At 41.1% G+C, this 13136-nt stretch overlaps 1 protein-coding gene across 3 annotated transcripts in view; it reads right to left on the bottom strand.

The window, feature by feature from the left end:
- The window catches only part of tsen2 (TSEN2 tRNA splicing endonuclease subunit), a 41664-nt gene extending 40856 nt beyond the window's left edge, over window positions 1–808 (bottom strand). For all 3 annotated transcript variants that reach the window (XM_064967357.1, XM_064967356.1, XM_064967358.1), the window contains exons 1-3: window positions 508–808; window positions 213–279; window positions 68–107 (exon numbers count right to left, since the gene is read on the bottom strand). In XM_064967357.1, coding sequence (XP_064823429.1) covers window positions 68–107; window positions 213–279; window positions 508–726 — 326 coding nt within the window. In that variant the 5' untranslated portion in view covers window positions 727–808. The remainder of the gene's footprint in view (window positions 1–67; window positions 108–212; window positions 280–507) is intronic.
- Between the last annotated feature and the right edge of the window lie 12328 nt (window positions 809–13136).

The following is a 13136-nucleotide window of genomic DNA, read 5'->3' as shown; positions in this document are numbered from 1 at the left end:
TGAGAGCTACTACTGTTTGTGTCGACTGCTGTAAACATCCAGTCCTGCTCTATCAACAGCTACTTACTTGAACAGGGAAATGACAGGTAGAACTCTCTCACCAAACTCTACAGAGACAGAGAGAGGACACGTTAAGATGGGCCAGTTCTACAACACTGTTGACCAATCCAATAATAGACATGCCTGGAGAGAATGAACAGTTGAATACTCACTTTCCCATTGGTGTGAGATACTGTGGTCTGGTCTGCTTCTTGATAAGATGCCTTTACCAAAGTAACCCTTGATAAAAACATGACAAAGTCTAAATGAGCAGCTCCATAATCTTGGAACAGAATAGAACATAACTATTTTACTACAGAAGTAGTGAGGGACTAGTAACGTTAGCTAGTTTCACGTTAGCTAGTTTCATCATACTAAAGTTAGAAGGCTCCTCTCAACAGTGAATGTTTATTGAATATTTAGCTAAACAACTGTGTTTATCAACATAGCCTGCTGGCTGCTACACACCTTGCTGTAGAGAGCTTGTATGTGTTCAGGGTCCCTGACAACGACATGCTGGTTGACCATATCTGCTCTGTAGATTAGGGTCTGCTGCAGCCTCGCACCCACCGCAGCAAGAGGGACAGGAAACGGGGCGTCGTACGCCTCAAACACTCTGGGCCGCCGTTTGGGTGCCTGGAACACCGCATCCGTCATGGCGTTAAGTATGGACGTATGACAACACATATGTTATTTGCTTCTCCTCTTGTACGGATGCGTTACATTACTAGAACAAGCGGCAATGTGAACACACGCTATTCAATGAGTGTTTCACGAATCCCTTCCGTTGGAACGCGCTGGTACATTACACTTAGTTCCTCGCCACACTGAGTGTAATAAAGATTTCCAACCAGTAAGGGGGGATGTTTGTCATGTTAATGCCTGTTAGTGTCAGGAAGCTGGTGTACTATCTATTCTACTACCTTGATCACTCAATCACTTACAATTGCTTAAGGTCAACATCTTCAGACTATGATGTGTGTACTAATGTTTCAGAGTTTATCAGCATCAGATCTGCCTTATTCTCACTTTGAAACATATTTTTTGTCTAATAGGCTAAAACAAACATTGTGTTAACATCTGACTCCAGAGTAAACTGTTCTTGCCATTTGTCGTCCATGACATTTCAGATTTACATATGATAATTTTTCACAAAGTAGTTTGTATGTAGTGAACCACTTTTAAAAAAAGTAACTTTAGTTAACTAAACTATACTTAAGGGTAGCTTTAGTGTAGATTAACTTCTTCTAGTGTGAAGTATTTGGTATCTTGGCAATCAATTTTTTTAGAGTCGCTTCCCCAACACTGATTAATGTTGATGTTTAGAGTAACTTCCCCAACACTGATTAATGTTGATGTTTAGAGTAGCTTCCCCAACACGGATTAATGTTGATGTTTAGAGTAGCTTCCCCAACACTGATTAATGTTGATGTTCAGAGTAGCTTCCCCAACACTGATTCATGTTGATGTTCAGAGTAGCTTCCCTAACACTGATTAATGTTGATGTTTAGAGTAGCTTCCCCAACACGGATTAATGTTGATGTTTAGAGTAGCTTCCCCAACACGGATTAATGTTGATGTTTAGAGTAGCTTCCCCAACACTGATTAATGTTGATGTTTAGAGTAACTTCCCCAACACTGATTAATGTTGATGTTTAGAGTAACTTCCCCAACACTGATTAATGTTGATGTTTAGAGTAGCTTCCCCAACACTGATTAATGTTGATGTTCAGAGTAGCTTCCCCAACACTGATTAATGTTGATGTTCAGAGTAGCTTCCCCAACACGGATTAATGTTGATGTTTAGAGTAGCTTCCCCAACACTGATTAATGTTGATGTTCAGAGTAGCTTCCCCAACACTGATTAATGTTGATGTTCAGAGTAGCTTCCCCAACACGGATTAATGTTGATGTTTAGAGTAGCTTCCCCAACACTGATTAATGTTGATGTTCAGAGTAGCTTCCCCAACACTGATTAATGTTGATGTTTAGAGTAGCTTCCCCAACACTGATTAATGTTGATGTTCAGAGTAGCTTCCCCAACACTGATTAATGTTGATGTTCAGAGTAGCTTCCCCAACACTGATTAATGTTGATGTTCAGAGTAGCTTCCCCAACACTGATTAATGTTGATGTTCAGAGTAGCTTCCCCAACACTGATTAATGTTGATGTTTAGAGTGGCTTCCCCAACACGGATTAATGTTGATGTTAATGTTTAGAGTAGTGTAGGTTAGTATGATGATTAGTAAATACTGCAGTGGTCCAGTCATCATCCTGAAGGAAACTTCCACACATGGAAACATTTCAGCCATGGACGGAGCAAAGGTTGGAACTGACCCTGAATCCCTTCTTTCAAAACCAGCATCAGCACCAGTGACCTGATCCTAACCCTAACTTGACCCTAACCAGCACCAGGGACCTAACCCTAACCTAACCCTAACCTACCCATCAGCATTTGATGCATCATAATAGTACTGAAGACTGCATCATGGTCACGTGCCAGTGGAGTCAACAGAAAGGAAGGCATGCCCTCATTGCTCAGGCTATAGAGCAAAGATTACTGGGACAAAAGTCAAGATTCTCCTCTCCACTGTCTCCTCATATTGTGTGTCATGTTTAATGTTTAATCACAATACCGTTTATTTACTGGCAATAGTTGTATTAGGGTTGGTTGCAACTACTAATCCCACTGGGTTGGAATATGTGAATATATATTGTATATTAATTTGTATGTATTTATGTGAATACGTCTATTGTTGAAACCAAGCCCAAACACCCGGGCCATTTTCCCAGACACAGATTAAGACTAGTCCTGGATTAAAACACATTCTCCATTGATATTCTCATTGAACACACGTTTTAGTCCAAGACTAGGCTTAATCTGTGTCTGGGAAATCAGCCCAAGTTTTATACCTCCTACATACAAAGTGTTATTCTGAGCCAATGGGCTGTGGGGAGGATCCACACTGGAGTCAGAATGAAGGACAAGATTCTCTGGTGTTTTGGAACAATTATGTGGATTCACACTGGAGTCAGAATGAAGGACAAGATTCTCTGGTGTTTTGGAACAGTTATGTGGATTCACACTGGAGTTAGAATGAAGAACAAGGTGTTTTGGAACGCTGATGTTCTGACATCAAGGCCACAGCTCAGACACAGTTAAGCACTGTACAATTCGTGTGACTGATATTCAACATTACTTTCAAGTGGGAAAAAGCTCTTGATTGGTTCATTTCTCCAGTCAGTGGAAATTAATGACAACAACAGTCTACATTCCTAAAACATTTGAACATTTATTCAATACAACATATTCAGTGTTTACCCTGAATGCAGTCTCTGCAAACATGGTAACATTGCCTTTAAATTTCAATCACGCTACGGCGCGGCTCTTCCTTGCTACGGATTGAATATACCCCTATTTAGATCCACTGCTGAGAGTTTTAGAATGTAGTCAGAGTTCCACTGCTGAGAGTTTTAGAATGTCGTGAGAGTTCCACTGCTGAGAGTTTTAGAATGTAGTGAGAGTTCCACTGCTGAGAGTTCAAGTGAGAGTTCCACTGCTGAGAGTTTTAGAATGTAGTGAGAGTACCACTGCTGAGATTTTTAGAATGTAGTGAGTTCCACTGCTGAGAGTTGTATAATGTATTGAGTTCCACTGCTGAGAGTTTTAGAATGTAGTGAGTTCCACTGCTGAGAGTTTTAGAATGTAGTGAGATCCACTGCTTAGAGTTTTAGAATGTAGTGAGAGTTCCACTGCTGAGAGTTTTAGAATGTAGTGAGAGTTCCACTGCTGAGAGTTGTAAAATGTAGTGAGAGTTCCACTGCTGAGAGTTTTAGAATGTAGTGAGAGTTCCACTGCTGAGAGTTGTAAAATGTAGTGAGAGTTCCACTGCTGAGAGTTTTAGAATGTAGTGAGAGTTCCACTGCTGAGAGTTTTAGAATGTAGTGAGAGTTCCACTGATGAGAGTTCAAGTGAGAATTCCAATGCTGAGAGTTTTAGAATGTAGTGAGAGTTCCACTGCTGAGAGTTTTAGAATGTAGTGAGAGTTCCACTGCTGAGAGTTTTAGAATGTAGTGAGTTCCACTGCTGATAGTTTTAGAATGTAGTGAGAGTTCCACTGCTGAGAGTTTTAGAATGTAGTGAGTTCCACTGCTGAGAGTTTTAGATTGTAGTGAGTTCCACTGCTGCGAGTTTTAGAATGTAGTGAGTTCCACTGCTGAGAGTTTTAGAGTGAGTGAGAGTTCCACTGCTGAGAGTTTTAGAATGTAGTGAGAGTTCCACTGCTGAGAGTTTTAGAATGTAGTGAGTTCCACTGCTGAGAGTTTTAGAGTGAGTGAGAGTTCCACTGCTGAGAGTTTTAGAATGTAGTGAGAGTTCCACTGCTGAGAGTTTTAGCATGTAGTGAGTTCCACTGCTGAGAGTTTTAAAATGTAGTGAGAGTTCCACTGCTGAGAGTTTTAGAATGTAGTGAGAGTTCCACTGCTGAGAGTTTTAGAATGTAGTGAGAGTTCCACTGCTGAGAGTTTTAGAATGTAGTGAGAGTTCCACTGCTGAGAGTTTTAGAATGTAGTGAGAGTTCCACTGCTGAGAGTTTTAGAATGTAGTGAGAGTTCCACTGCTGAGAGTTTTAGAATGTAGTGAGAGTTCCACTGCTGAGAGTTCAAGTGAGAGTTCCACTGCTGAGAGTTTTAGAATGTAGTGAGAGTACCACTGCTGAGATTTTTAGAATGTAGTGAGTTCCACTGCTGAGAGTTTTATAATGTATTGAGTTCCACTGCTGAGAGTTTTAGAATGTAGTGAGTTCCACTGCTGAGAGTTTTAGAATGTAGTGAGAGTTCCACTGCTGAGAGTTCAAGTGAGAGTTCCACTGCTGAGAGTTTTAGAATGTAGTGAGAGTTCCACTGCTGAGAGTTCAAGTGAGAGTTCCACTGCTGAGAGTTTTAGAATGTAGTGAGAGTTCCACTGCTGAGAGTTTTAGAATGTAGTGAGAGTTCCACTGCTGAGAGTTTTAGAATGTAGTGAGTTCCACTGCTGAGAGTTTTAGATTGTAGTGAGATCCACTGCTGAGAGTTTTAGAATGTAGTGAGTTCCACTGCTGAGAGTTTTAGATTGTAGTGAGTTCCACTGCTGAGAGTTTTAGAATGTAGTGAGTTCCACTGCTGAGAGTTTTAGAGTGAGTGAGAGTTCCACTGCTGAGAGTTTTAGAATGTAGTGAGAGTTCCACTGCTGAGAGTTTTAGCATGTAGTGAGTTCCACTGCTGAGAGTTTTAAAATGTAGTGAGAGTTCCACTGCTGAGAGTTTTAGAATGTAGTGAGAGTTCCACTGCTGAGAGTTTTAGAATGTAGTGAGAGTTCCACTGCTGAGAGTTTTAGAATGTAGTGAGAGTTCCACTGCTGAGAGTTCAAGTGAGAATTCCAATGCTGAGAGTTTTAGAATGTAGTGAGAGTTCCACTGCTGAGAGTTTTAGAATGTAGTGAGAGTTCCACTGCTGAGAGTACAAGTGAGAGTTCCACTGCTGAGATTTTTAGAATGTCGTGAGAGTTCCACTGCTGAGAGTTTTAGAATGTAGTGAGAGTTCCACTGCTGAGAGTTTTAGAATGTAGTGAGTTCCACTGCTGAGATTTTTAGAATGTCGTGAGAGTTCCACTGCTGAGAGTTTTAGAATGTAGTGAGTTCCACTGCTGAGAGTTTTAGAGTGAGTGAGAGTTCCACTGCTGAGAGTTCAAGTGAGAGTTCCACTGCTGAGAGTTTTAAAATGTAGTGAGAGTTCCACTGCTGAGAGTTTTAGAATGTAGTGAGTTCCACTGCTGAGAGTTTTAGAATGTAGTGAGTTCCACTGCTGAGAGTTTTAGAATGTAGTGAGTTCCACTGCTGAGAGTTTTAGAATGTAGTGAGAGTTCCACTGCTGAGAGTTTTAGAATGTAGTGAGAGTTCCACTGCTGAGAGTTTTAGAATGTAGTGAGCGTTCCACTGCTGAGAGTTTTAGAATGTAGTGAGAGTTCCACTGCTGAGAGTTGTAAAATGTAGTGAGAGTTCCACTGCTGAGAGTTTTAGAATGTAGTGAGAGTTCCACTGCTGAGAGTTGTAAAATGTAGTGAGAGTTCCACTGCTGAGAGTTTTAGAATGTAGTGAGAGTTCCACTGCTGAGAGTTTTAGAATGTAGTGAGCGTTCCACTGCTGAGAGTTTTAGAATGTAGTGAGAGTTCCACTGCTGAGAGTTGTAAAATGTAGTGAGAGTTCCACTGCTGAGAGTTTTAGAATGTAGTGAGAGTTCCACTGCTGAGAGTTGTAAAATGTAGTGAGAGTTCCACTGCTGAGAGTTTTAGAATGTAGTGAGAGTTCCACTGCTGAGAGTTTTAGAATGTAGTGAGAGTTCCACTGATGAGAGTTCAAGTGAGAATTCCAATGCTGAGAGTTTTAGAATGTAGTGAGAGTTCCACTGCTGAGAGTTTTAGAATGTAGTGAGAGTTCCACTGCTGAGAGTTTTAGAATGTAGTGAGTTCCACTGCTGATAGTTTTAGAATGTAGTGAGAGTTCCAATGCTGAGAGTTTTAGAATGTAGTGAGTTCCACTGCTGAGAGTTTTAGATTGTAGTGAGTTCCACTGCTGCGAGTTTTAGAATGTAGTGAGTTCCACTGCTGAGAGTTTTAGAGTGAGTGAGAGTTCCACTGCTGAGAGTTTTAGAATGTAGTGAGAGTTCCACTGCTGAGAGTTTTAGAATGTAGTGAGTTCCACTGCTGAGAGTTTTAGAGTGAGTGAGAGTTCCACTGCTGAGAGTTTTAGAATGTAGTGAGAGTTCCACTGCTGAGAGTTTTAGCATGTAGTGAGTTCCACTGCTGAGAGTTTTAAAATGTAGTGAGAGTTCCACTGCTGAGAGTTTTAGAATGTAGTGAGAGTTCCACTGCTGAGAGTTTTAGAATGTAGTGAGAGTTCCACTGCTGAGAGTTTTAGAATGTAGTGAGAGTTCCACTGCTGAGAGTTTTAGAATGTAGTGAGAGTTCCACTGCTGAGAGTTTTAGAATGTAGTGAGAGTTCCACTGCTGAGAGTTTTAGAATGTAGTGAGAGTTCCACTGCTGAGAGTTTTAGAATGTAGTGAGAGTTCCACTGCTGAGAGTTCAAGTGAGAGTTCCACTGCTGAGAGTTTTAGAATGTAGTGAGAGTACCACTGCTGAGATTTTTAGAATGTAGTGAGTTCCACTGCTGAGAGTTTTATAATGTATTGAGTTCCACTGCTGAGAGTTTTAGAATGTAGTGAGTTCCACTGCTGAGAGTTTTAGAATGTAGTGAGAGTTCCACTGCTGAGAGTTCAAGTGAGATTTCCACTGCTGAGAGTTTTAGAATGTAGTGAGAGTTCCACTGCTGAGAGTTCAAGTGAGAGTTCCACTGCTGAGAGTTTTAGAATGTAGTGAGAGTTCCACTGCTGAGAGTTTTAGAATGTAGTGAGAGTTCCACTGCTGAGAGTTTTAGAATGTAGTGAGTTCCACTGCTGAGAGTTTTAGATTGTAGTGAGATCCACTGCTGAGAGTTTTAGAATGTAGTGAGTTCCACTGCTGAGAGTTTTAGATTGTAGTGAGTTCCACTGCTGAGAGTTTTAGAATGTAGTGAGTTCCACTGCTGAGAGTTTTAGAGTGAGTGAGAGTTCCACTGCTGAGAGTTTTAGAATGTAGTGAGAGTTCCACTGCTGAGAGTTTTAGCATGTAGTGAGTTCCACTGCTGAGAGTTTTAAAATGTAGTGAGAGTTCCACTGCTGAGAGTTTTAGAATGTAGTGAGAGTTCCACTGCTGAGAGTTTTAGAATGTAGTGAGAGTTCCACTGCTGAGAGTTTTAGAATGTAGTGAGAGTTCCACTGCTGAGAGTTCAAGTGAGAATTCCAATGCTGAGAGTTTTAGAATGTAGTGAGAGTTCCACTGCTGAGAGTTTTAGAATGTAGTGAGAGTTCCACTGCTGAGAGTACAAGTGAGAGTTCCACTGCTGAGATTTTTAGAATGTCGTGAGAGTTCCACTGCTGAGAGTTTTAGAATGTAGTGAGAGTTCCACTGCTGAGAGTTCAAGTGAGAGTTCCACTGCTGAGAGTTTTAGAATGTAGTGAGAGTACCACTGCTGAGATTTTTAGAATGTAGTGAGTTCCACTGCTGAGAGTTTTATAATGTATTGAGTTCCACTGCTGAGAGTTTTAGAATGTAGTGAGTTCCACTGCTGAGAGTTTTAGAATGTAGTGAGAGTTCCACTGCTGAGAGTTCAAGTGAGATTTCCACTGCTGAGAGTTTTAGAATGTAGTGAGAGTTCCACTGCTGAGAGTTCAAGTGAGAGTTCCACTGCTGAGAGTTTTAGAATGTAGTGAGAGTTCCACTGCTGAGAGTTTTAGAATGTAGTGAGAGTTCCACTGCTGAGAGTTTTAGAATGTAGTGAGTTCCACTGCTGAGAGTTTTAGATTGTAGTGAGATCCACTGCTGAGAGTTTTAGAATGTAGTGAGTTCCACTGCTGAGAGTTTTAGATTGTAGTGAGTTCCACTGCTGAGAGTTTTAGAATGTAGTGAGTTCCACTGCTGAGAGTTTTAGAGTGAGTGAGAGTTCCACTGCTGAGAGTTTTAGAATGTAGTGAGAGTTCCACTGCTGAGAGTTTTAGCATGTAGTGAGTTCCACTGCTGAGAGTTTTAAAATGTAGTGAGAGTTCCACTGCTGAGAGTTTTAGAATGTAGTGAGAGTTCCACTGCTGAGAGTTTTAGAATGTAGTGAGAGTTCCACTGCTGAGAGTTTTAGAATGTAGTGAGAGTTCCACTGCTGAGAGTTCAAGTGAGAATTCCAATGCTGAGAGTTTTAGAATGTAGTGAGAGTTCCACTGCTGAGAGTTTTAGAATGTAGTGAGAGTTCCACTGCTGAGAGTACAAGTGAGAGTTCCACTGCTGAGATTTTTAGAATGTCGTGAGAGTTCCACTGCTGAGAGTTTTAGAATGTAGTGAGAGTTCCACTGCTGAGAGTTCAAGTGAGAGTTCCACTGCTGAGAGTTTTAGAATGTAGTGAGTTCCACTGCTGAGAGTTTTAGAATGTAGTGAGTTCCACTGCTGAGAGTTTTAGAATGTAGTGAGTTCCACTGCTGAGAGTTTTAGAGTGAGTGAGAGTTCCACTGCTGAGAGTTCAAGTGAGAGTTCCACTGCTGAGAGTTTTAAAATGTAGTGAGAGTTCCACTGCTGAGAGTTTTAGAATGTAGTGAGTTCCACTGCTGAGAGTTTTAGATTGTAGTGAGATCCACTGCTGAGAGTTTTAGAATGTAGTGAGTTCCACTGCTGAGAGTTTTAGATTGTAGTGAGTTCCACTGCTGAGAGTTTTAGAATGTAGTGAGTTCCACTGCTGAGAGTTTTAGAGTGAGTGAGAGTTCCACTGCTGAGAGTTTTAGAATGTAGTGAGAGTTCCACTGCTGAGAGTTTTAGCATGTAGTGAGTTCCACTGCTGAGAGTTTTAAAATGTAGTGAGAGTTCCACTGCTGAGAGTTTTAGAATGTAGTGAGAGTTCCACTGCTGAGAGTTTTAGAATGTAGTGAGAGTTCCACTGCTGAGAGTTTTAGAATGTAGTGAGAGTTCCACTGCTGAGAGTTCAAGTGAGAATTCCAATGCTGAGAGTTTTAGAATGTAGTGAGAGTTCCACTGCTGAGAGTTTTAGAATGTAGTGAGAGTTCCACTGCTGAGAGTACAAGTGAGAGTTCCACTGCTGAGATTTTTAGAATGTCGTGAGAGTTCCACTGCTGAGAGTTTTAGAATGTAGTGAGAGTTCCACTGCTGAGAGTTTTAGAATGTAGTGAGTTCCACTGCTGAGATTTTTAGAATGTCGTGAGAGTTCCACTGCTGAGAGTTTTAGAATGTAGTGAGTTCCACTGCTGAGAGTTTTAGAGTGAGTGAGAGTTCCACTGCTGAGAGTTCAAGTGAGAGTTCCACTGCTGAGAGTTTTAAAATGTAGTGAGAGTTCCACTGCTGAGAGTTTTAGAATGTAGTGAGTTCCACTGCTGAGAGTTTTAGAATGTAGTGAGTTCCACTGCTGAGAGTTTTAGAATGTAGTGAGTTCCACTGCTGAGAGTTTTAGAATGTAGTGAGAGTTCCACTGCTGAGAGTTTTAGAATGTAGTGAGAGTTCCACTGCTGAGAGTTTTAGAATGTAGTGAGCGTTCCACTGCTGAGAGTTTTAGAATGTAGTGAGAGTTCCACTGCTGAGAGTTGTAAAATGTAGTGAGAGTTCCACTGCTGAGAGTTTTAGAATGTAGTGAGAGTTCCACTGCTGAGAGTTGTAAAATGTAGTGAGAGTTCCACTGCTGAGAGTTTTAGAATGTAGTGAGAGTTCCACTGCTGAGAGTTTTAGAATGTAGTGAGCGTTCCACTGCTGAGAGTTTTAGAATGTAGTGAGAGTTCCACTGCTGAGAGTTGTAAAATGTAGTGAGAGTTCCACTGCTGAGAGTTTTAGAATGTAGTGAGAGTTCCACTGCTGAGAGTTGTAAAATGTAGTGAGAGTTCCACTGCTGAGAGTTTTAGAATGTAGTGAGAGTTCCACTGCTGAGAGTTTTAGAATGTAGTGAGAGTTCCACTGATGAGAGTTCAAGTGAGAATTCCAATGCTGAGAGTTTTAGAATGTAGTGAGAGTTCCACTGCTGAGAGTTTTAGAATGTAGTGAGAGTTCCACTGCTGAGAGTTTTAGAATGTAGTGAGTTCCACTGCTGATAGTTTTAGAATGTAGTGAGAGTTCCAATGCTGAGAGTTTTAGAATGTAGTGAGTTCCACTGCTGAGAGTTTTAGATTGTAGTGAGTTCCACTGCTGCGAGTTTTAGAATGTAGTGAGTTCCACTGCTGAGAGTTTTAGAGTGAGTGAGAGTTCCACTGCTGAGAGTTTTAGAATGTAGTGAGAGTTCCACTGCTGAGAGTTTTAGAATGTAGTGAGTTCCACTGCTGAGAGTTTTAGAGTGAGTGAGAGTTCCACTGCTGAGAGTTTTAGAATGTAGTGAGAGTTCCACTGCTGAGAGTTTTAGCATGTAGTGAGTTCCACTGCTGAGAGTTTTAAAATGTAGTGAGAGTTCCACTGCTGAGAGTTTTAGAATGTAGTGAGAGTTCCACTGCTGAGAGTTTTAGAATGTAGTGAGAGTTCCACTGCTGAGAGTTTTAGAATGTAGTGAGAGTTCCACTGCTGAGAGTTTTAGAATGTAGTGAGAGTTCCACTGCTGAGAGTTTTAGAATGTAGTGAGAGTTCCACTGCTGAGAGTTTTAGAATGTAGTGAGAGTTCCACTGCTGAGAGTTTTAGAATGTAGTGAGAGTTCCACTGCTGAGAGTTCAAGTGAGAGTTCCACTGCTGAGAGTTTTAGAATGTAGTGAGAGTACCACTGCTGAGATTTTTAGAATGTAGTGAGTTCCACTGCTGAGAGTTTTATAATGTATTGAGTTCCACTGCTGAGAGTTTTAGAATGTAGTGAGTTCCACTGCTGAGAGTTTTAGAATGTAGTGAGAGTTCCACTGCTGAGAGTTCAAGTGAGATTTCCACTGCTGAGAGTTTTAGAATGTAGTGAGAGTTCCACTGCTGAGAGTTCAAGTGAGAGTTCCACTGCTGAGAGTTTTAGAATGTAGTGAGAGTTCCACTGCTGAGAGTTTTAGAATGTAGTGAGAGTTCCACTGCTGAGAGTTTTAGAATGTAGTGAGTTCCACTGCTGAGAGTTTTAGATTGTAGTGAGATCCACTGCTGAGAGTTTTAGAATGTAGTGAGTTCCACTGCTGAGAGTTTTAGATTGTAGTGAGTTCCACTGCTGAGAGTTTTAGAATGTAGTGAGTTCCACTGCTGAGAGTTTTAGAGTGAGTGAGAGTTCCACTGCTGAGAGTTTTAGAATGTAGTGAGAGTTCCACTGCTGAGAGTTTTAGCATGTAGTGAGTTCCACTGCTGAGAGTTTTAAAATGTAGTGAGAGTTCCACTGCTGAGAGTTTTAGAATGTAGTGAGAGTTCCACTGCTGAGAGTTTTAGAATGTAGTGAGAGTTCCACTGCTGAGAGTTTTAGAATGTAGTGAGAGTTCCACTGCTGAGAGTTCAAGTGAGAATTCCAATGCTGAGAGTTTTAGAATGTAGTGAGAGTTCCACTGCTGAGAGTTTTAGAATGTAGTGAGAGTTCCACTGCTGAGAGTACAAGTGAGAGTTCCACTGCTGAGATTTTTAGAATGTCGTGAGAGTTCCACTGCTGAGAGTTTTAGAATGTAGTGAGAGTTCCACTGCTGAGAGTTCAAGTGAGAGTTCCACTGCTGAGAGTTTTAGAATGTAGTGAGTTCCACTGCTGAGAGTTTTAGAATGTAGTGAGTTCCACTGCTGAGAGTTTTAGAATGTAGTGAGTTCCACTGCTGAGAGTTTTAGAGTGAGTGAGAGTTCCACTGCTGAGAGTTCAAGTGAGAGTTCCACTGCTGAGAGTTTTAAAATGTAGTGAGAGTTCCACTGCTGAGAGTTTTAGAATGTAGTGAGTTCCACTGCTGAGAGTTTTAGAATGTAGTGAGTTCCACTGCTGAGAGTTTTAGAATGTAGTGAGTTCCACTGCTGAGAGTTTTAGAATGTAGTGAGAGTTCCACTGCTGAGAGTTTTAGAATGTAGTGAGCGTTCCACTGCTGAGAGTTTTAGAATGTAGTGAGAGTTCCACTGCTGAGAGTTTTAGAATGTAGTGAGAGTTCCACTGCTGAGAGTTTTAGAATGTAGTGAGAGTTCCATTTGCTGAGAGTTTTAGGTGGGCGGACAGCTCTCTGGGACGGATTTCACAATGTGTGGCCAAGAAGAAACTCTTTCTCAACTCACACAGTCTCATACGCTGAGAACCCTTTCCATTTTCTTTAGATCTACACAGAACGCTTGTCTCAGAAAATATGTTTCATAGTGTAATAAAACAGAGACATGCTTGAGCATGTTACTGAATCTTTACTTTGATTGTCTAATTTGACATTGAACATTTTATTGAATCTTTACTTTGACTGCCTAATTTGACTTTGGGGATTTTTGTTCACTAAGTTCTCTGGACAACAGTTTGTACTGTGTTCTACATGTGGAGACTGAACACTTGAAGATTTTAAAGCTCTTAATTTGTCTCTAGAATGGC

The sequence above is a fragment of the Oncorhynchus masou genome, chromosome 6 (assembly GCF_036934945.1).
Source record: "Oncorhynchus masou masou isolate Uvic2021 chromosome 6, UVic_Omas_1.1, whole genome shotgun sequence".
In the NCBI taxonomy this organism is placed as follows: Eukaryota; Metazoa; Chordata; class Actinopteri; order Salmoniformes; family Salmonidae; genus Oncorhynchus; species Oncorhynchus masou.
The sequence above is the reverse complement of the archived record's forward strand: the minus strand, read 5'-3'. Positions and strand labels throughout refer to the sequence as shown.